Genomic DNA, 23,551 nt, shown 5'->3' with positions numbered 1-23,551 from the left:
CGGCCATGGACTGACATGTCGGAATGGGAAGTGGGATTAAAATGGGTGACCATTGGGAGATACCGCTTTTTCTGACGGATGGAGCATAGGTGTTTGGCAAAGCCATCTCCCAATCCACGTCGGGTTTCACCGACGTACAGGAGAACACACCAGGAGCACCGGATACAGCAGATGACCCCGAAAGACTCACAGGTGAAGTGTTGCTTCACCTGGAAGGACTGTTTGGGGCCCTGAGTGGTAGCGGAGGTGGTGTAGGGGCAGGTATGGCACTTGTTCTGCTTGCAAGGGTAAGTGCCAGGAGGGAGATCAGTGGGGAGGGATGAATGGAGAAGAGACACGTGTAGGGAGCGATCTGTGTGGAAAGCAGAAAGGGGGGAGAGGAGGAGTGGAAGATGTGCTTGGTGGTGGGATCCCATTGGAGATGGCAAAAGTTCCGGTGAATTATGTGCTGGATGTGGAGGTTGGCAGGATGGTAGGTGAAGACAAGAAGAGCACTATTCCTGGTGGGATGACAGGGGGAAATGGTGAGGGCAGATATGCACGAATATGGAAGAGATGTGGTTGAGGGCAGCGTTGATGGTGGAGGAAGGGAAGCCCCATTCTTTGAAGAAGCAAGACATCTCCTTAGTTCTGAAATGAAAAGCTTCATCCTGAGAGCAGATGTGGTGGAGACGGAGGGATTGAGAGAAGGGGGTGGCGTTTTTACAAGTCTCAGAGTGGAAAGAGGTATAGTCCAGGTAGCTGTGAGAGTCAGTGGGTTTATAAAATACATCAGTAGATAAACTGTCCCCAGAGATAGAGAAAGAGAGAGAGAGATCAAGAAAGGGGAGGGAGGTGTCAGAACTGGACCAGGTAAATTTGAGGGCAGGATGTAAGTGGGAGGCAAAGTTGATGAAGTTGATGAAGTTGATGAGCTCGGCATGAGTGTAGGAAGCAGCCAATGAGATGGCATCTGCTGTGGACCCGATGCTCCAGTAGGCAAATTGAAGTGCATCTAAATTACTTTTCAAGTAGGAGTTGATACGTTTTCTCACCATCTCTCAAAACATTTCACTACTGTGGATGTAATTGCTACAGGGTGATAAGTCATTGAATCAGGTCAGCATGCATTTCATGGGCACTGGTACCACACACTGCCGAAGGGAGAGGTTAATGATCTCAGTGAACACTCCAGCAAGTTGATCAGCACAGGTCTTTAGTACTTGGCCTGGTACCATATCTGGGCTCAATGCTTTTCGTGGGTTCACCCTCCTGAAGACTCCTTGTACATCAGCCTCAGATACTGACTCATAGGATCACTGGGGGATGTGGGAGTTTGTGATGGTTCCTCCATGTGTTGACTGTCAAAGTAAGCATAGAAGGCATTGAGTTCATCTGGAAGTGAAGCCCTGCTGTCGGCACATGTTGCTTGATAACTTCATAATAGGTGATAGTATTCAAGCCCTGTCACAATTCTTAAGCTTCTGACATTGTCTTAAGTTCAGACTGGAATTGCCATTGTGCATTCTGGAGATCATTCCTAGACCTCTTGTGACTTTCTTGGTCACCAGATTTTAAAACCTCTGATTTGGCCCTCAGCATTTTGCAGATCTCATGGTTCATCCAGGGCTTTTAACTGGGGAAGACTCTGAATGATATTCTGGGGACACACTCATCTACAACTGTTTTAATGAAGTCCACTACAACCATGGTGATCCACAGATGAGTCTTAGAACATGGCCCAGTCCATTGACCTGAAGCAATCTCGTAGCCACTCTTCTGCCTCCCCTGACTACATTGTTGTTGTCCTAATCTCTGGAGCTTTGCTCTTCAGCCTCTATCTTTATGCAGATAGGAGAAAGACAGTCAAGTGATCGGCTTTACCGAAATGTAGTCTGCATGGAATGGTAGCTATTGCTTACCTTAGCGTTACAGTGGTCTGGTGTGCTGGAACCTCTGGGGCTACAGGCTATACACTGATGGTAATTGGACAGGTTTTTTACCCCCAAACGAGCCTGACTGAAGCTTCTATCATTTGAAATGCATTGGGATGGACTGTTCCTTGTTTGGAGATGACATCATGCAGTATCTCAAGCACTTAATTATAGTCGGCCACTGGTGGTATGTAAACTGCAGTCAGGGTTATGGAGGCGAACTGCCTAGGTCAGTGGTCCCCAACCTGTGGGCCGCGGACCAATACATTGCCGTGAAGCATGCAGGGGTGCAGCAGTAGCCGGGACGCACCCAGCACATCTTTAAGAAAAAAGTCGAAATAAACAAGCTAATTAATTAGGTGCCGCCCAGCAAGTAAATGTCAGCCCAGATCAGAGGGGCCACAATCTGCAATCGTCTCTGATCTGGGCTGACATTTACGTGCCGAGCAGTACCTAATTAATTAGCTTGTTTATTTCAGCTTTTTTCTTAAAGATGTGCTGGGTGCGTTCCGGCCACCACTGCATTCTTTGCAGCAATGTATCAGTCCACGGCCCGGAGGATGGGGACTACTGGCCTAGATAAATGGGCGGCATTCGACCATTAGGTGGCAAGGTTGGGAGAACACGAGGTCAACAAAACTGCCACATCGAAGCATAACTGAGAGTTTATCATGAAAAATGCACCTCCACCTTTTGCCTTTCCCAAATCAGCAGTTTGATCCTTTCAGTAAATCTAGAACTTTCGGTTTGCTGTCACTACACTGAACTGATCCTACGATTTACAGACTCACTTTCAAGTACATTTTACAACTCAAGTTCTCTCTTTTACTTTTGTTTGCAGATGTTGTCTTCTTTTGCACATAGATATTTATCAGTCTTTGTATATTTTGTTGTAAAATTCTTCCCCCCCCCACTAACACCTGCAAGAAAATGTATCTCAAGGTCATATATGGTAACATATACATACTTTGATAATAAATTTACTTTGAACTCAACCATTTGCACCTCAGTATCTTTAATAAATACAGGGCCATGTGCTCTGTCCAACTTCTTGAAGACAATGATTTGCTGTCATTGGCTCAGGCAGTACACTTGTTTCACTGATTACAGGTTTCATAACTGGAACCATTCTGATTGGTTTCGCACCATAAATTGAGAATTTTGTAACAGTTCCATTCCTGCTGATTTCACCCAGCATTTTGTGCATTCCTTTGATATTTCTCCACCTTGCTTGCCCTGCGTACCTTGTACTCTGATAAACACCTAATACTGTAGAATGGCTGTACCATAAGATTTGCACCTTATGCAAAATAAACATGGTGCAAGACAAGTGTAAGAAAGACCTGGTTGATACCTTCACAATAGTGGCCAAAGTGCTAATTGAGCAAAGCTGTATTTTATGCATAATATACTAGAAGCAGATGAAAAGCAGGATTCTGATGATCATGTAGGGAAGGTGATGTCAGAAGTGACTAATCATGTGTCCTCTTTTCTTACATGGTGGTGGGGGGGGGGGAAGAATCAACCTGGCCTGCCAGATAATGATCATATCAGTAATAATGCTACTACCATCATAAAGATGCTACAGGAGCCTTAGGACCACCCCACCAGGTTCAGGAATAGTTATTACCCCCTCAACTCTCAGACTCTTGAACTAAAAGGGGTAACTTCACTCAACTTCATTTGCCCCATCATTGAAATGTTCCCACAACCAATGGGCTCAATTTCAAGGACTCGTCAACGCATGTTCTCAATATTTATCACTTATTTGTTTATTATTTCTTTCTTTTTATGTTTGCACAGTTATTGTCTTTTGCCCACTGGTTGAATGCCCAAGTTGGTGTGGTTTTTCATTCATTGTGTTATAATTATTTTTCTATTTTGGATTTATTGAGTAGGATTGAAAAAAAATTAATCTCAGGGTTGTATATGGTGACAAATATGACCTTTAATAATAAATTTACTTTGAACCCTGGACTTCGTTAAACTTCTGACGTCTCGAATTGTTCAATAACAGTGACTTGTAAAAGTTACACAACAACCTGACCTTTTTGTTCACCTATTGATGGTATCCAACCACTTATGGTATATTGAAGAGTTGGGAAACTTCTTCCATAAAGTAGCTGTAACAAAGTGAGGGGTTTCAAGGTTAGAGTAGATCTGAGAGTTGGAGGAGTTACATAAAGTACCTGGATAATGTCTTGAATCTCTAAGACAAAGTATCCATAATAGCACCTCTAAATGATCAGATATTTATACAAGTTGGTAGTAGTACTGGGAGTATGGAACAACCTTATACGTACATCTCTTTTTAAATCTATATTAGGGAGAATGAGAAAATGTGATCAGTGTAAATGTAAGGACATGCACGTTTCATTTTTGGTACTGAAAGAGTCTCAAGAAAAGAAATCCCATCTTTTTAAGCGAGCTGCAAATTGCCATAAGGTAAAATGTGTTTCTGTATTGGTTACCAAGTTCATAGCAAAGGTCAATGAGACCTCCTGTAAGATACCAAAAATGTGCCATCAAAATGTTTGGATACTTTGCTCAGAATACTGTACTGTTACATGGCTGAAATTCTATAATAACTAAAAGGCCAGATCACAATTTTAAGCTTTAAGCAGTAAAATTAAATATTTATTAAGTATATACAAAAAAGTCTTACAGAGGTGACTCAGCTCCATAATGTTATCAAATGCACAAGATGAAGTAGTGCCAAACGTTGCACAAAGTTGTGGATACATGCATTAAAAAAATGCAGATTAGTAATCAGAGAAAGTACCTATTTTGTTCATTCTGGTTAAATGAATATCATACTATGGTTCAACAAACAGTAAATGGATTGTACGTGGATTTTCAAAAGATGTTTAATAAGGTGCCACCTAGTAGATTATTAGACAAAATATGGGCCCACAGCTTTGGTGTGATATTTACCATGGATAGAGTATAGGTTAAAGGTTGGAATAAATGGAGTGCCCAGGTTGACATAGTTTTTCTAATAGAATCCAACAGAGAAATCTTCAAGGTTGCAGGATAGCGCAGTATAAATTGATAACCATGATCCCATAGGACTTTTTTCCACTGGGTTGAATTTCTTCCTTCTCTTCAAAAGTTCATAACTTATGTCAGGGTAGAAAAAAATTTTGTTCCCTTCTATCATCAATGGCCCTTTTCTATTCTTGGCAGCTTGGGCAGCCACCTGTAGAATCCTTTCTTTGTCTTGAAATCTTAAACAATTTATTAAAATTGATCGCGGATTTTGGTCATGTTGTGGATTTGCTCTTAAAGCTCTATGTGCCCATTTAATTTCAATTGGCCGATCTCCCTCTTCCATTTGCAAATTTTCCGGGATCATTCTTTGAAAAAATTCTATTGGATTATCTCCCTCTGTACCTTCTTTAAGACCAACAAACTTAATATTATTTCACCTACTAAAATTTTCCAACACATCCACTTTTTCCAACAACCGATCTCTTTCCGTTTTCCAGGCAAGAATGTCATTTTCTGTTTTCCCACTCTATCATTAATATCCTCCACTGTTCTTTCCAACTTTTGAAGTTTCTTATCCGTTCTCTCCTGTCTTTTCATAGCTTTATCATACCTAATCTTCATGTTTTTAACCTCTATTTTTATTCCTTTTAATTCAAGCATTATTTGCACTGAAGTCTCTTATGTCTCCACGATATCCTTTACTTTTAATCTCTTCTTGTTCTTCTTCCTCCTGTTCTTCATCTGTATTTTCCAGAGAATCCAATTCTGACTCGAGGTCACTTTCGCTGGCAGTCAGTTCTTGTAGTTCGACTTGTACCCATGTGCGCATGCCTACTTCTTTACGCATGCGCAATTCCCGCTTCGTCTTCCCAGGGACCGCTGCCGCCGCCATTGCCCCCTGTTCTTCAACGCCAGAGATAAAATGTGTCTCCTCCGAAGGAGATCCAACCTGAGTCCAAGGTTCCATCGCTGTAATAGGCCCTTTTTCCTTCCCATCTTGCGGTGACTTCAAAACGGCAGTTTTCCTCTGTTGCTGTTTACGAGGCATATCGTAAAATAGTCTTGACTAGTTTATAAGTAGTTCTTGTAAACTATTTATTAACTTTGCTTTGTTTAAACGGTACTTTGCTGATTTTTTTTTACAGGAGAGCTAGATTTACATGTCTCAATCCCACGTCATCATGTGACGTCCCCCCGACATTTTGTTGATGAAGATGACACAATGGTGCCCAGTACACCGACACTTGTTGTGCCCCACCGATCAGATGGGTTTGCAGAAGCCATTCATTCTCTCCAGGTTGCAGGAGTCCCTCAATTTAGGTTTGGACCACCTGAAGATATGAATCAAACGAGTTCAAGTCAGTCTGATCTTGGGCAATTGGCCTCACGAGGAGGTTTAGAGATGTATGAAACTCCAATTTATCTTGCTGCTGTTCACGAAGATGAATCTGGAGGCCACAGTGTACCGAGCACACCACTGCAAGTTCATGCACCAGTGACTGTTCTCAGTGAGGGACCACAAACAGATATAACTGAGCATGCTTCCCAGTCTGTTCTTATGGTTGCAACATCCACGAGCAATCTGTCCAGCACAGTTGAATCTGGAGGTGGTGATGATGACCCAAGACCCCAAGCCTCAAGGATCCCAAGCTAAGCTCAAGACCCAAGTCCCCAGCCTCAAGCCATGTCATGTCCTTGCCTGGTTCCGGGGTCTGAGCCCGAGGCAAGACCCAGGTTCTGGGTCCTTGTCCAGTCTCCGGCTCGGAGTCCAAGCCTAGTCCATGGTTCCTGGTCCTAAACCGCTTTCCCTAGCCCAACTCTGCATTCTTGTCCCTGCTGCTTGCCTGAATCGTGTCATGTCTCTACTCTAATCAAGTCCTGTTCCTCGTACTTTAGTGTCTGTGTCTTGCATTTGGGTCCATTCCCAGCACCCCCATTGTGACAGAAGGAGCAGACCAAGAAGGGCTTAGTTCAGATGTTATGTTAGAAATTGAAAGACCTCAGGAGGAAGAATCTGCCCAGCCTTCAGACGAAGCCAATATTTCATCCACTAGCCAGGATCCTCCTTCTAGTTCAGCTGAAGCTGCCATCACACGACCTAAACCTTTGAGAAGAGTACGACTTTATCCACAGATGGGGAGAATTGCAGCTCGAGGACGACAATTCGTTAGCCGAAGAGGTATGAACCTTTCAAAGGGAGGAAGAAGAGGCATAAACAGAGGAAATCATAGTTGAAGAACATGTACCTATGTGAAGCGTATTGATCTCTAGTCACTGGTTTGGCTCCTTGCTAAATAAAACAAATTTTTGAACTTCAAAAAAAAAAATCAGGGGTGCCAAGGGACTTGGGAGTCCTTGTGCAATACTCCCAGAATGTTACTTCACAGGTTGAGCGTGAGGTAAAGGTGGCAAACGCAATGTTGGCATTTATTTCAAGGGGAACAGAATATAAAAACAAGGAGATAATGCTGAAGCTTTATAAGGCACTAGTCAGGCTGCACCTGGGGTGTTATCAACAGTTTTGGGCCCCTTATCTCAGTAAGGACATATTGTCACTGGAGACAGTCCAGAGGAGGTTCATGAGGATGAGTCTGGGAATGAAGGAGTTAACATATGAAGAGTGTTTGGCAGCTTTGGGCCTGTGCTCACTGGAATTTAGAAGAATGCGTGGGGATCTCATTGAAACCTACTGAATGTTGAAAGGACTAGATCGGGTGGATGTGGAGAAGATGTTTCCTCTAATAGTAGTATCCAGAGGTACAGGGCATGGCATCAAAATTGACAGGCAACCTTTTAGATCAGAAGTAAAGAGGAATTTTTTTTAGCCAAAGTGTGAATCTATGGAATGCTCTGCCACAAACTGTGGTGGAGGCCAAGTCTGTGGATATATTTAAAGCCGAAGTTGATAGATTCCTGATTGGTCAGGGAATCAGGGGATATGGTGAGAGGGCAGGTGTATGGGGTTGAATGGCATCTGGGATCAGCCATGATGAAATAGTGGAGTGGACTCGATGGACTGAATGGCCTAATTTTGCTCCTTTCTCTTATGGTCTTACGAAGATCAGCCTGATCCCTGAGATACTCACATTTTCTATCAATAACTTGGATGAAAATACAGAATATAATGCATTCATGATTGCTGATGATACAGAGCTATATGGGAAAATGAGCTATAAAGAGGATACAAAAGTTTGCAAGTGGACATAAACACAGTAAGGTATAAGGTGGCAAACTGAGGTTACACAATGTAGGAAGACTATAAAGTCAGAATGCCTTCTAAATGGTGAGAAATTAATCTCATCAATCACTAATGCTCCAGAGAATCCAAGCTTGTTCAACCCCTTAGCAAGTTAATTCCTGAGGCACTGAAACTAAACTTATGGGAGCAGTATGCAATTAGAAAGACAAACGGTGTGCTCGAGGATTGAGGTACAGTATTAAGCAGGTCTTACTAAGACTGGACAAGGCAATAGGTTGACCTCATCTGGAGTTCACATTCTAAATGTATAAAAACTGAAAAATAAAACAAAATAACATAAAATAAAGGAGGAAGTTAACAGCATGGGAGCAAATAGAGGTATAGATGAAGTGTTTAGTAAGGTTGTTTCTGAAAAAGTGAGATAAATACGATTAAACTATTTGTATAACAATGCACAGAGTGAAAAAAAATGGGGGCTGGAGGCATTCATGTGTTGGGGAAAACTAGATACTAACATGAGTGACAGAAGTGGGATAATAGACAATTCAAGAATCCTAACTAAAGAGGATGAGATATTTAGAAAAGATAGAGGCAGAAAATGCAGGCTGAGTAATGGTATTTATCGGGAACAATATAACGACAGTGGAGAAATGCAATTGATCTACAATGAATACAGATGTGGATTCTATATGATTCAAATTGGAAGGTGATATAAGGTCAGTTACATTATTAGGCTTGATTCACAGTGAAGGTGGAGAAAGAGTAAAGTTTTGGAAATGAGTGGAAGAGCTAAGAATAGTAAATAACAAGATTTACAAACATCCATCCAACAGAGAATATAGCAGATCAAGCAGCATCTATGGACAGAAAAACAGAATTAGTATTTCAAATCCTTTGTCATAAATCGATTATCTTTCTACAGATGCTCTCCAAACTGCTGAGTGCTTCCATAATTCTATGTTTTTATTTCAGAACTGAACATCTGAATATTTTTGAACTGAACATCTGAATATTTTTGATTATTGTTTATTGGGAGTATAGAAAATAAACCTTTCCTGAAAGGTGGTTAGAAGATCTCTTAATACAATAAATAATGCTCTTATCAAAAATAATGAGAAATTACAGGTCAGTCAGCCTATCTGTTATAAAAATGCAACAACTGAACACTTGGAAAGCAAGTAACTGGTTTGAACAACAAACATCCCTCACCCATGCCGAGCTTGTAAAATTCATTGACTTTTTCTTCAAATTCCATCCTGCTCTTGAATTTACATGGGCCACCTCAAGGAACTCTTTCCCCTTTCTCAATCTCTCTGTCTTCAAGTTAGGAGACAGAATATCCCATTGATATAGCTCCACCCCTCTTCCCACCCTGTCACTTTTAAAAATGCTACTCGTTTTCTCTCGGTTCCTCTGTCCCTCTGTCCCCACTGCATGTGTTCTCAGAATAAGGCGTTCAATTTCAAAACATCTCAGATGTCCCTTTTTTTTCCCCCAAAGAACAGATTTTCCTTCCACCACCATCGATGCTGCCCCCACCGTCACAGGGATCGTGTTCCACTTTTCTTTACCTACCACTCCATATTCAGCACATCATTCTCTGTAACATCTGCCATCTCCAATGAGATCCTACCATTCTGTCTCTTTTCCATATGGATCGGTCTCTATGTGACTTCCTTGTCCACTCATCCCACCCCACTGTTGTCCCTCCCAGCTTTTATCTCTTCAAGCATGAAAAGTGTTACACTTGCCCCGACACCTCCTTACTCACCACCATTCAGGACCTCAAAAAGTCTTTCTAAGTGAGGTGATACTTCACTTATGAGTCTGTCAGGGTCATCTATCTCTATCTGGTGCTCCTGGTGCAGCCTCCTCTACATCAGTGAGACCCGACGCAGATTGAAGCACCACTTTGACAAGCTCTTTCACTTTGTCCACTGCAAAAGGCAAGATCTTCTGGTGACCACCCACCTCAATTCAACATCCCATTCCCGTTCTGCCATGTCTGTCCATGGCTTCTCTACTACCATGATGAGGCCAAATTCAGATTCCAACAGCAGCACATTATCTTCCACTTAAATGGACTCCAACTTGATGGCATGAACATCAATTTCTCCAACTTCTTGCACCCATCCTTTCTTTTGTCCTTTTCTATTTCCCATTCTGGTTATCCTTTTATCATTTCTCTTCTCCTCACCTGCCCATCACCCTCCTCCTTCCCCTTCTCCATGGTGCACTATCCTCTATCAGATTCCCTCTTCTTCTGTACTTTACCTCTTTCACCTATCCCTTGCCACCTTGTACTCCTTCTCTTCCCCTGACCTTATTGTGGCTTCTGCCCCCATACTTTTCAGTTCTAATGAAGGGTCTCGGCCCAAAACGTTTGACTGTTAATTCCCCTCCATAGATGCTCACTGACCTACTGAGTTTCTCAAGTATTTTATATGTGTTACTTAAACAACTTACTGGAGTAACTCGATGGGTTGGGCAGCATCTGTGGGACAGGAGGTGGAAGAAACTGGTGAACGCAGCAGGCCAGGCAGCATCTCTAGGAAGAGGTACAGTTGACGTTTTGGGCTGAGAACCTTCGTCAGGACTAACTGAAGGAAGAGTTAGTAAGAGATTTGAAAGTGGGAGGGGGAGGGGGGATCCAAAATAATAGGAGAAGACAGGACGGGGAGGGATGGAGCCAAGAGCTGGACAGGTGATTGGCAAAGGGGATATGAGAGGATCATGGGACAGGAGGCCCGGAGAGAAAGAGAAGGGGGTGGGGGGGAACCAAGAGGATGGGCAAGGAGTGTAGTCAGAGGGACAAAAAGGAGAGTGAGAGAAAGAATGTGTGTAAAAATAAATAACGGATAGGGTACGAGGGGGAGGTGAGGCATTAGCAGAAGTTAGAGAAGTCAATATTCATGCCATCAGGTTGGAGGCTACCCAGACGGAATATAAGGTGTTGTTCCTCCAACCTGAGTGTAGCTTCATCTTTACAGTAGAGGAGGCCATGGATAGACATGTCAGAATGGGAATAGGATGTGGAATTAAAATGTGGGGCCACTGGGAGATCCTGCTTTCTCTGGCGGACAGAGCGTAGATGTTCAGCAAAGCGGTCTCCCAGTCTGCGTTGGGTCTCGCCAATGTATAGAAGGCCACATCGGGAGCACCGGACGCAGTATATCACCCCAGCCGACTCACAGGTGAAGTGTCGCCTCACCTGGAAGGACTGTCTGGGGCCCTGAATGGTGGTAAGGGAGGAAGTGTAAGGGCATGTATAGCACTTGTTCCGTTTACAAGGATAAGTGCCGGGGGGAGATCAGTGGGGAGGGATGGGGGGGGGACAAATGGACAAGGGAGTCGCGTAGGGAGCAATCCCTGTGGAAAGCAGAAAGATGGGTGGAGGGAAAGATGTGCTTAGTGGTGGGATCCTGTTGTTGGAGGTGGCGGAAGTTATAGAGAATAATATGTTGGACCCAGAGGCTGGTGGAGTGGTAGGTGAGGACCAGGGGAACCCTATTCCTAGTGGGGTGGCGGGAGGATGGAGTGAGAGCAGATGTGTGTGAAATGGGGGAGATGCGTTTGAGAGCAGAGTTGATGATGGAGGAAGGGAAGCCCCTTTCTTTAAAAAAAAGGAGGACATCTCCCTCGTCCTGGAATGAAAAGCCTCATTCAGAGAGCAGATGCGGCGGAGACGGAGGAATTGCAAGAAGGGGATGGCATTTTTGCAAGAGACAGGGTGAGAAGAGGAATAGTCCAGATAGCTGTGACAGGCTTATAGTAGAAATCAGTGGATAAGCTGTCTCCAGAGGATAGAGACAGAAAGATCTAGAAAGGGGAGGGAGGTGTCAGAAATGGACCAAGTAAACTTGAGGGCAGGGCCTCCTCTACTGTAAAGATGAAGCCACACGCAGGTTGGAGGAACAACACCTTATATTCCGTCTGGGTACCCTCCAACCTGATGGCATGAACATTGACTTCTCAAACTTCCGCTAATGTCCCACCTCCCCCTCGTATCCCATCTGTTATTTATTTATATACACATTCTTTCTCTCACTCTCCTTTTTCGCCCTCTGTCCCTCTGACTACACCCCTTGCCCATTCTCTAGGTTTCCCTCCCCCCTTGTCTTTCTCCCCGGGCCTCCTGTCCCATGATCCTCTCATATTCCCTTTGCCAATCACCTGTCCAGCTCTTGGCTCCATCCCTCCCCCTCCGGTCTTCTCCTATCATTTTGGATCTCCCCCTCCCCCTCTCAAATCTCTTACTAACTCTTCCTTCAGTTAGTCCTGATGAAGGGTCTCGGCCTGAAATGTCCACTGTACTTCTTCCTAGAGATGCTGCCTGGCCTGCTGCGTTCACCAGCAACTTTGATGTGTGTTGCTTGAGTTTCCAGCATCTGCAGAATTCCTGTTGTTCAGGTGGAGGAAATTGTTGACATTTGGGTCAACTTGCATCAGGACTAGTGCTTTAAACAAGTTATGAAAAAGGGTATCAATATTAAAGGTGAAACTACATATCAGAAAAATCAAGAATCTGCTCTTCAGTCAACGTACCATTCCATGATCCTTAAGAAACTGCATTCTACACAAATTACCTCATAATATTATTGCACAAAATACCAGAATGCTGCTTTCTGTAGTCCACAAGATACTTCAAACTATCAATGATTTGATCAGAAAGGAAGGCACAAAGAGCCAGTGATGTTGTGGGGATGGAACTGGACTCTCTCACAGTGGTGTCTGAAAAGAGAATGCTGTCTAAGTTGCATGCCATCTTGGACAATGTCTCCCATCCACTACATAATGTACTGGGTGGGCACAGGAGTACATTCAGCCAGAGACTCATTCCACCGAGATGCAACACCAGAGCGTCATAGGAAGTCATTCCTGCCTGTGGCCATCAAACTTTACAACTCCTCCCTTGGCGGGTCAGACACCCTGAGCCGATAGGCTGGTCCTGGACTTATTTCATAATTTACTTGTTACTATTTAACTATTTATGGATTTATTACCATTATTTATGGTGCAACTGTAACGAAAACCAATTTCCCCCAGGATCAATAAAGTATGACTATGACTACTATGTTAGGAAATAAATTTTGAAGATTTGTAAAGGTAATTGCTGACCAGGAAAGATTGGAAATCTTCACTCTTTCTCATCCGCTTCCAGAAAGGGATGAGATCCAAAGGTTTATCTTCATCCAGAGCTTGTTTCAGTGTCCCTCCATGAAGACTGAACTTCTGATTAGTAGATAATTTTTTCAGTTTGATTCCACCAATCAACCCTGCTCGTTCAAAAGAGTGAGCCTTCCAAGAAATAAAGGTAATTTAATAATTATCATAATTCGCAACTCCACCATCTCTTCCCCAAAAGTGATAGCCAAATTAAATCACTATTAAGAATCAAACTTACATATACATTACTTTCATTAATGTCTTCACCAATAATTGACTGACAGTGTGACATTTTAGTCCCTTGTGGCCATTCTTCTAGCATTTTTTAAGTAATAATAAATGGTTTCATGTTGGTCACTAATGACTGAAATTAGCAAAAGAACATAAGACTATAAGATATAGGAGCTGAATTAGGCCATTCAGCCAATCGAGTTTGCTCCGACATGGCTGATTTATTGTCCCTTTCAATCCCACCCTCCTGCCTTCTCCCATAACTTTTGATGCCCTGACAAATCAAGAAACTATCAGCCTCCACTTTAAATATACTCAATAATATACTCAATGATTTGGCTTCCACAGCCAACTGTGGCAATGAATTCCACTGTCTAGCTAAATAAATTTTTCCGATCTCTGTTCTAAATGGATGTCCTATATTCTGAGGCTGTGCCCTCTTGTCCTAGACTCCCTCACTACAGGAAATATCCTCTCCACAACGACTATCTAGACCTTTCACTATTCAAAAAGGTTTCAATGAGAACCCCCTCACCTCACCATTCCAGTGAGTACAGGATCAGAGCCATCAAATGCTCCTCATACATTAACCCTTTCATTCCTGGGATCATTCTCGTGAACCTCCTGTGAACACTCTCCAATGTCAGCACATCTTTTCTTAAATAAGGGGCCCAAAATTGCTCACTTAACCCTCAGGTTCGACCAGTATGCATTTGTCTAGGGGAAGATGCCCTCTGGCCCAGCCAAACTGAGAAATCTCGTTTGTGTGGATGCTGCGTGATGTGTTGCCCGATTACAAATCTGTACTACAAAATATCAGACAGTACACCATATGCAATTAAACAATTGAGCTTTATAATTCTTAATCTGACTAATAGGGTTAGTAAAGAAAACAAAAAGAAAAAGGGCCCATTTTAATGAAACAGCCTAATGCGCACGTGAGAGCTCACAGTTCCGTCCATTCGTCCCCCATCGACCTCCTCCGAGTGTCGTCGACTCCCAGACCCTCGCTCCAAGTCCACTGCATCCTGTGGTCCACCAACTCTCACTCATGTCTTCTCTCTTCATCTCTCACCGACAAAAAATTGCGAAACCCTTCTCTTGGACATGTAAGAAGAAAAACACACCTCTCATTGGAATGTGCACATTCCAAAGCCCCCATTATCTCTAGTCATAACCCAAATACTGCTGCTACAGAGAAACCATTAGATTAGCACTGAAACATTACAGAGAGGCCATTACATTAGCAGCGAAACCTTACAGGCCATTACACTCTGCCCCCCACCAAATTTAGTCATGTCCTCAGGACGTTGGGATAATTCGCCAACCCTTCCTGCAAAGCACAAAGTCCAACCCAGGTGTAAAAGGCAATGACATAGCTCCCCAAAACGGTAGTGGCCACACTTTGCTCCACTGGTGCTACATAGGCCAGCCTATCCAGTGGTCTCCTAATCTCTGAGACTTCCGTTCCCCCTCACCTAACTCTTGAAGTTCCGAAACTACTGGGGATACTTCTGGTCTACCTGGCGAGGCCTCCCCGGGCCTATAACTCATGCCCACCTGTAACTCAGACCCCTCTGCACCATGGCCAAACCCTGCTTCATCCCTTACAGGGTCCCGCTGCAACCCAGGCTGTCTACAGATAGCTCCCCCAATTTCATCTGACCCAGCAGAAGGGCTGGGAGTCTCTTCCTCAATCAATAAGGAGTTTGCAAAAAGGCAACATGTACCACACATCCAGGTCCTCATCCTCCGAGTCAGTATCCCTCTCAGGGGTGGGGTCCAGCTTAACCTCTCCTACTGTTGGCCCTACAGTTGCCCCGCATCTCTGAAGAGTCCTCTTCCTAGGTGTAGGCTCCAGGTTGGGCTCCAAGTCAACTTGCACCTCTTGTCCCAGAGGCAGAAGGTGGTTCCGATGGAGAATCTTGACAGGCCCATTCCCATCCTCGGGCTTCACCCAGAAAACTGGCAGGTTTGCCATCTGATTCTCCACCACATAGGGCATAGCTGCCCATCGATCAGCCAGCTTATGCTTCCCAGGTAGCCCCAAATTCCTTATGAGAACTCAGTCTCCAGGCAGGAGTTCGGAGAACCTCACCTTTTGATCGTAGCTCCTCCTATTTCCTTGATTCTGCTTGGCAGCCGCGATCCCAGCTAATTCATAAGCCCTTTTCAGCTCCTTTCTCATGTCAGACACGTACTTCAGATAAATCTTCAGTGGCAAGTTGCATTCGTCAGTCCCAAAACAAAGGTCAATGGGAAACCTCGCTTCGCGCCCAAACATCAGATAGTATGGCGAGTACCCAGTAGCTTCATTTCAGGTACAGTGGTAACTATGGACTAGATGTCCAATATGTTGACTCCACCTGCTCTTCTTACTGATCTCCAGGGTCCCAGGCATGTCTAGCAAGGTCCAATTAAACCTCTCGGGCTGGGGAGCACCCTGCGATGACAAGGAGTTGTCCCTGACTTCGACTCCAAGCATGCCCAGTAACTCGTGGATGAGCCTGCTCTCGAAATCCCATCCTTAATCACTATGTATCCACCTGGGAAGGCCATAATAAATGAAATACTTCTCCCACAACAGTTTGGCCACCGTGGATGCTCTCTGGTCCTTGGTAGGAAAAGCCTGAGTATATCTGGTGGTGTGGTCCATGATGACTAAGACATTTACTGTGAGCTGTTAGTTGGGTATATTGACAGGAAATCCATACACACCAGTCCAGGCACCCCACACTCTGCAAGTGGGTCAAGGGAGTTGCCCTCATAGGCAGTGTCTTCCACTGTATGCACAGAATGCATGACTTGCAGTATTCTTTGACCTTCAGCTTTATTCGGGGCCAGTAAAACCGATCTCTGAGCAATCCATAGGTCTTTTCAACCCGCAAATGTCCAGAAACATCATGAAGTGACTTCAACGCAATCCTCCAACACTTCTCTGGCAGAACCAACTGGCAACGCCAAGGTCGGTCCAGAGGCGACGTGACCCGGTATAGGATCTGGTTCTGCAACTCCAACCAAGGCCATTCTTTCAGTAATGGCGGCACCGCCGCGTGTTTCGCCTTCTCCGCCTGAGCCAAGTCTCCCTTTCCGACCGCTGACCAAATGGTACTGATGCCCGAGTCATCTCACTGATCAGCTGCCACTTTCCCAGAACTCAATTCTGGCAGCTGGTTTGTCTTCAGAGCCGTCAGGTTACAGTAAATTTATGGAATGGCATCATCAGAAGCTCCCAATTGATGCACCGCTTGATCCTACCCACTTTCTCTCTGCCTTCACGGTGATGGCAAACTGACACATGGCCTTCACCCCTGGGGCAGGAACGCTCTCCCACTCCTCATCCCTGACCAGTCCCTCATGTACCCGTTGGGACAAAGCATCAGCATCAATGTTCCTGCTTCCCGTCCGGTACTTCAGGCTGAAATTATAGGCAGACAACGCCTCCAACCACTGATAGCCTGTAGCATCCAGTTTATAAGTTTGGGGATTGTTGTCCACTCTCACTTCAAACTTGGCCCCATAGAGGTAAGTCACTCAGTTTATCCACTACTGCTCATTCAATGCCAGAAACTCCAACTTGTGTGTGGGATAGTTTTTCTTGGAGGGTGACAGACTCCAGCTAACAAACACAACGAGTCTCAACCCAGTGCCCTGACCCTGATACAGGATGCCCCCTAAGCCCTCTCGGCTGGCATATGTGTACAGTACATATGACAATCAGGGGTCCACAAAAGCCAGCACAGGTGCCTGGGTCAGCAGCTCCTTCAGCAACTGAAAGGCCTCTTCACATTTTGCGTCCCACCTCAGTTCAAAGGGCTCTGATGGGCTAAGATACTCTTTACCCACCTCTCCTTTCTCCCCCTCCCTTTCTTCCCCAAGGGAGGGTAACCACACAGAAGCTGATTCACTGGGTGACTCACTTTCGCGTAGCCCTTCACAAACCTCCAATAGTAATGACAGAACCCAAGGAATGAGCGCAGGGCTTTCTTCTTTGTAGTGAAGGAGGATGAGGGGTAACTTGATAAAGGTGTACAAGGTGATAAGGCATAGACAGAGTGGACAACCACAGACTTTTTACCGAGATGGAAATAGCTAATACAAGGGGCCATATTTTTAAGGTGATGGAAGAAAGTATGGAGGAGTGCCAGAGGTAGGTTTCTTTACACAGGGAATGCTGGGTGCATGGAATGCTCTGCCACAGTGGTTGTAGTAGATACATTAGGGGCATTTATGAAACTCTTAGATAGGCAGATGGATGATGGAAAAAGAGGACTATGTAGAAAGGAAGGGTTCGATGAACCTTAGATTAGGTTAAAAAGTTGGTATAACATCATGGCCAAAGGGTCTATACTGTGCTGTAATGTTCTATGCTCCAGACGAAACACTGACTGTCCTTTTCCCCCCCAATAGATACTGCCTGGCCTGCTGAGCTCCTCCAGCATTTTGTGCTCGGAATTTCAGCATCTGCAGATTTTCTCTTATTTGTGATTTGAAAACACAGTGATAAGTTTTGGGTATTTAGGAAATAGTGGGATAGAGAGGTAGTATAGGAAAATTGTGCTGGGATGAAAGACCAGTCATAATCCTAAAGTACAAACAGGTTCAAAGGGCCTCATCATACTGTATTCTTAATTTTTTATGCTGTCTCTTTCTGTGAATATAGAAACAAAATATTTTACATATTTCTTATTTGGTCTGATTTATTTTTCTTTTCTTAATTTGAATTCCTTCTTTTCAATTAATAGGAGGCCAATGTTTAATGCTCCTACACTCCCTTTTTTTTAATCCTGTGTGATTAAACTGGAGTATCTGGAACAGACCCATGTGGTCACAGGGGAAAAAGTATAATAACCATGTAGATAAGAGAAAATCTGCAGATGCTGGAAATCCAAAGCAACATACGAATAAAAACACAGAAGGAATTCAGCAGGCCAAGCAGCATCTATGGAAAAAGAGTAAGCAGTTGATGTTTCGGGCTGAGACCCTTCATCAGGACTCCTGTCATGAAGGGTCCCAGTCCGAATCAACGACTGTTTACCCTTTTCCATAGATGCTGCTCAGCCTGCTGAGTTCCTCCAGCATTTTATGTATGTTGCTAACCATGCAGATAGCTGACTGGCAGATTAATTTGACACTGTAAATTGCCTCTTATTATAGAGGTGAGTGATAGAATCTAGGAGAGTTGCTGGGAATGTGAGGAGAATGAAACAGGTTTAGTGTAAACAAATGCTTGTTAGTCAGCATTGACCCAATGGGCCACAGGCCGGTGGCCATGCTGTGTATCTGTGCGACTTGACGTTTAGTTAGGTGGTCCAAGCGGATGATCCATCTCAGCTTCCTCTTCAGATCCCCCATGTAACTAAAGAAAATCTTTAGACACTAAGAATAGTAGACACAGTAAAAGCTATGGGACTAGACAGCATTTCAGCTGTAGTACTTATTACAGTACTAATAACAAATTTCATGACAAATATGAGTGATGATAAACCTGACTCTGATATTGGTCTCTCTTTGTGGACTGAGAGTGGAAAGCAGGCAGTGAGAGGGGAATCATAATTGGGAAAAGGGGAAGGGAGAGGAGAGGGAGCAGGAACCACAAGAGAACGTTCTGTAATGATCAATAAGCCAATTGTTTGGAATCAAATAACTTTACCTGGTGTCTCAGGAGTGGTTGTGTCTGTGGTCCGAGGCAGGTCGTTGGGACAAGGTGGCCTCTAGTCCCATGTCCAATGTGTTGACCTCCACTACGAAAGGCAAGTCCAGGTCTGGGTGGAACTAGGATAGGTGCAGGCGTGAACTTTGTTTTAATTCTGCAAAAAGTGGAATTTCAATCTTCTAGCCAATTCAATGTCTAAAATATTTTTTTATTGCTCTGGAGTCAATAAAGGCATCCAGGGAATGTTTTTGTTCTCCCCATGAAAGCGACATGGGGAGCACCACTCTGGAGGAAACTGAACTGGGAGTGAGGATAAGCAACCATCACAGTCTTCCCTATGCTGGACGGTCTCAGGATTTACCAGACAGCTTGGGACAGGAATTCCGATATGTTTGACCTCTGCTTAGTAAATGCAGCACCTCCCACTCCTTCTCTTTCAATGTGAGAGAGCCTGGTCCAGCCTATTTGCATAGGCTCCTCAGAAACTGGGATCGGTGGCTATTGAGGAGCCTGGGAAATGGAAGAGGACAGAGGATAATCAGGGGAAGAGTCTCCTCAGCATAATCCCCTTCCTCTATCCCTTCTTTACATTAATCAGTTATTAAATTGAATTACCAGGTCAGTAGTTCTCTACATCCTCCACCAGGTCTCAGGCTAGAAGGATATCCTTTAGCTCGTCATTCACTCCCTTGTGGAATACAGTGGTTGGTGTTTGAATACTGCAACTGCTCTCTAGGGCCAAGATACAAAATTCTATGGAATAAACATAGAACATAGAATAGTACAGCACAGTACAGGCCTTTCGGCCCACAATGTTGTGCCAACCCTCAAATCCTGCCTCCAGTATAAGCCCCCACCTTAGATTCCTCCATATACCTGTCCAGTAGTCTCTTAAACTTCACTAGTGTATCTGCCTCCACCACTGACTCAGGCAGTGCATTCCATGCACCAACCACTCTGAGTAAAAAACTTTCCTCTAATATCCCCCTTGAACTTCCCACCCCTTACCTTAAAGCCATGTCCTCTTGTATTGAGCAGTGGTGCCCTGGGGAAGAGGCGCTGGCTATCCACTCTATCTATTCCTCTTATTATCTTGTACACCTCTATCATGTCTCCTCTCATCCTCCTCTCCAAAGAGTAAAGCCCTAGCTCCCTTGATCTCTGATCATAATGCATACCTTCTAAACCAGGCAGCATCCTGGTAAATCTCCTCTGTACCCTTTCCAATGCTTCCACATCCTTCCTATAGTGAGGTGACCAGAACTGGACACAGTACTCCAAGTGTGGCCTAACCAGTGTTTTATAGAGCTGCATCATTACATCGCGACTCTTAAACTCTATCCCTCGACTTATGAAAACTAACACCCCATAAGCTTTTTTTAACTACCCTATCCACCTGTGAGGCAACTTTCAGGGATCTGTGGATATGTACCCCAAGATCCCTCTGCTCCTCCACACTACCAAGTATCCTCCCATTTACTTTGTACTCTGCCTTGGAGTTTGTCCTTCCAAAGTGTACCACCTCACACTTCTCCGGGTTGAACTCCATCTGCCACTTCTCAGCCCACTTCTGCATCCTATCAATGTCTCTCTGCAATCTTTGACAATCCTCTACACTATCTACAACACCACCAACCTTTGTGTCATCTGCAAACTTGCCAACCCACCCTTCTACCCCCACATCCAGGTCATTAATAAAAATCACCAATAATCAGCCACAGACTGATTGCCCTGGTGGAGAGTTTCTGGAGAGTGGTGAGGATCTCCTGAAACATGTTGTCCTGTCTACCTGCAATTGCCAAATTTGATTAGGGAGCTTAATGCAAAGGAATATTTATGAAGCAGAGATTATAATATGATAAAATTCAACCTGCAGTTTGAGGGGGAGAAGATAAAGTCAGATGTATCAGTATTACAGTGGACTAAAGGGAGTTACAGGGGCATGAGAACAGGGTTAGCCAAAGTTGATTGGAAGGGAACATCAGCAGGGATGATGGCAGAAGAACAACAGCTGGAGTTTCTGGAGATAATTCATTGTCTCTGCCTCTTCCTGCCCCACTGAACATGTGTCCTCATACCTTGTCTCAATTCTATCCTCCATGGTTCAGACCCTTCTCAGCTACAACCGCAACACTTCTTATGCTGTCGACCTTCTCAGTAACTTTCAATTTCCAGGCCCTGACCACCTCATTTTCACCATGGATGTCCGGTCCCTATACACTTCTATCCTCTCTAGAAGGCCTTAATGCTTCCCATGTTAATCTCAACAAAAGAACCAACCAGTTCCCTTCCATCCACCACCACCCTCCTCCATTGAGCAGAACTGGTCCTCACCCTCAACAATTTTTCCTTTGGCGCCTCTCACTTTCTCCAGACTTGAGGGGTTGCACCCACTTGGGCTTCAGCTATGCCTGTTTTTTCCCCATTGGCTATGTAGAACAGTCCAGTTTTAAGCCTGCCCCAGTATTGCTCCCCAACTCTTCCTCCATTACATTGACAAGTGTATTGGTGCTGCTTCGTACACCCATGTCAATTTCATCAACTTTGTCTCTAACTTCCATCCTGCCCTTAAATTCACTTAGTCCATTTCTGGCACCTTCCTCCTCATGGGGATAAAGCGAGCCTTTCCTAATTGGATACCAGTGACATGGTGTTTCGCAAAGGTTGGTGTTGCGATTGCTTCTTTTCACATTATGTGTGAATGATTTGAATGATGGAATTGATGAGGAGAAACAGTTTATATTCCATCTGGGTAGAATCCAACCTGATTTTGATATTGTTTTCTCCTTTCGGTAAAAAAAAATCCCTCCCCATCCACTCATCTCCTATTCCCTACTCTGAACTCTTACCTCTTCTCATCTGTTTATCACCATCCTTTCTCCTGTGATCCATACTCCTCTCATATCAGATTCCTTCCTCTCCAGACCTTTATCTTTCCTAACAAGCTGGCTTCACCTATCACCTTCCAGCTATCCTTTCTTTTATCAGCTTTTTATTCTGGCATCTTCCCCCTTCCTTTCTAGTCCTGAAGAAGGGTCTCGGACAGAAATACTAACTGTTTATTAATTTCCATGGATGTTGCCTGACCTGTTGAGTTCCTCCTGTGCTTTGTGTGTGCAAAAATCATCGTACATGAAGGGAAGCTAGTCAATAATTTAATAGAGGATACTGAATGTTTTTCCAAATATCTAAAGAGTAAAAGAGAAGCAACAGTGGATATTGGATCACTGAAAAATGATACAGAAGAGGCAGACGTAGTATCAAGCTGGAGTATGTCAACAGGGCTACCTTTTAAATCAGGTCCATAATCAGGATTATTAAGACAGAACTTCACGGCAGTTTTCTTGGAGTTGGACTGTGATCAAACACTGAGCATTCATTAGAAAGGACAAATAAAAATCATGGAAGTGCAAGCGGAGCGGCCATTCTTTTGAGTGAGCCAGCGTATTGAGTGGCTTTTGGCTCATCAGGCTTGGGTGCAGTTGAGTATCTGGCAAGTTCCTCATTTGTCCTTAATTGCTCATTCCTCATCTGTTAAGCATAGTAGATAAGCGAGAATGGCTTCAGGGGCAGTGTTTTGTACTGTGTATGAGTTGCGAGAATTCTAGGAGATCTCTGGTCTCCTGGATAAACACATGTGCACCAGGAGCACTGAGCTGAAGCACCTGAGAGAATGCATTAAGGAATTAGAGCTGCAGTTCGATGACCTTCACCTCATACAGGAGAATGAGGTGATAGATAGGAGCTACAGAGAGGTAGTCACTCCTAGGTAGAAGAAGACAGGTAACTGGGTGACTGTCAGGAGAAGGAAGGGAAATGCATAACCAGTGCAGGATACCCCTGTGGTTGTTCCCCTCAATAATAAATATACCACTTTAGACACTGAGATATTGTTAAGGGGGATGACTTACCGGGGGGGGGGGGGGGGGGGAGCCCACAGTGACCAGGTTTGGTGCTGTAGCCTAGAAGAGCATAGACGAGAAGAGGACTATAGTGGTGAGAGGAGATTCCATAGTCAGAGGAACAGAGATGAAATTCTGTGGGCACAATAGAGACACCCGGATGGTATGTTGCCTCCCAGGTGCCAGGATCAGGGATGCCTTGCATCTGATCCGTGGCATTCTCAAGGGGAGGGTGTGCAGGCAGAAGTCTTGGTACATATTGGCACCAAGGACATAGGTAGACAAGGTGAGAAGGGCGTGAAGAGAGATGTTAAGGAGCTTGGTAGAAAGTTAAAAAACAGGACCTCCAGGGTAGTAATTGCTGGATTGCTGCCTGTGCTACATACCAGCGAGGATAAGAATAGGATGATCTGGCAGATGAATGCTTGGCTGAGGAACTGGTGCAGGGGACAGAGGATCAGATTTATGGATCATTGGGATCTCTTCAGTGGAA

General features: G+C 44.3%; 1 protein-coding gene across 1 annotated transcript in view; it reads right to left on the bottom strand.

Moving 5' to 3' along the window:
* Nucleotides 1-23,551, bottom strand: part of LOC134343751 (aromatic-L-amino-acid decarboxylase-like) — a 56,390-nt gene that overhangs the window by 16,939 nt on the left and 15,900 nt on the right. The window contains exons 2-5 of the mRNA XM_063042493.1: nt 19,772-19,909; nt 19,154-19,275; nt 14,451-14,600; nt 13,222-13,401 (exon numbers count right to left, since the gene is read on the bottom strand). Of these exons, the coding sequence (XP_062898563.1) occupies nt 13,222-13,401; nt 14,451-14,462 (192 nt within the window). The 5' untranslated portion in view covers nt 14,463-14,600; nt 19,154-19,275; nt 19,772-19,909. The remainder of the gene's footprint in view (nt 1-13,221; nt 13,402-14,450; nt 14,601-19,153; nt 19,276-19,771; nt 19,910-23,551) is intronic.

Source organism: Mobula hypostoma, chromosome 3, assembly GCF_963921235.1.
Source record: "Mobula hypostoma chromosome 3, sMobHyp1.1, whole genome shotgun sequence".
Classification (NCBI taxonomy): Eukaryota; Metazoa; Chordata; class Chondrichthyes; order Myliobatiformes; family Myliobatidae; genus Mobula; species Mobula hypostoma.
Note: the sequence above shows the minus strand (reverse complement) of the source record. Positions and strands in the feature narration are given on the sequence as shown.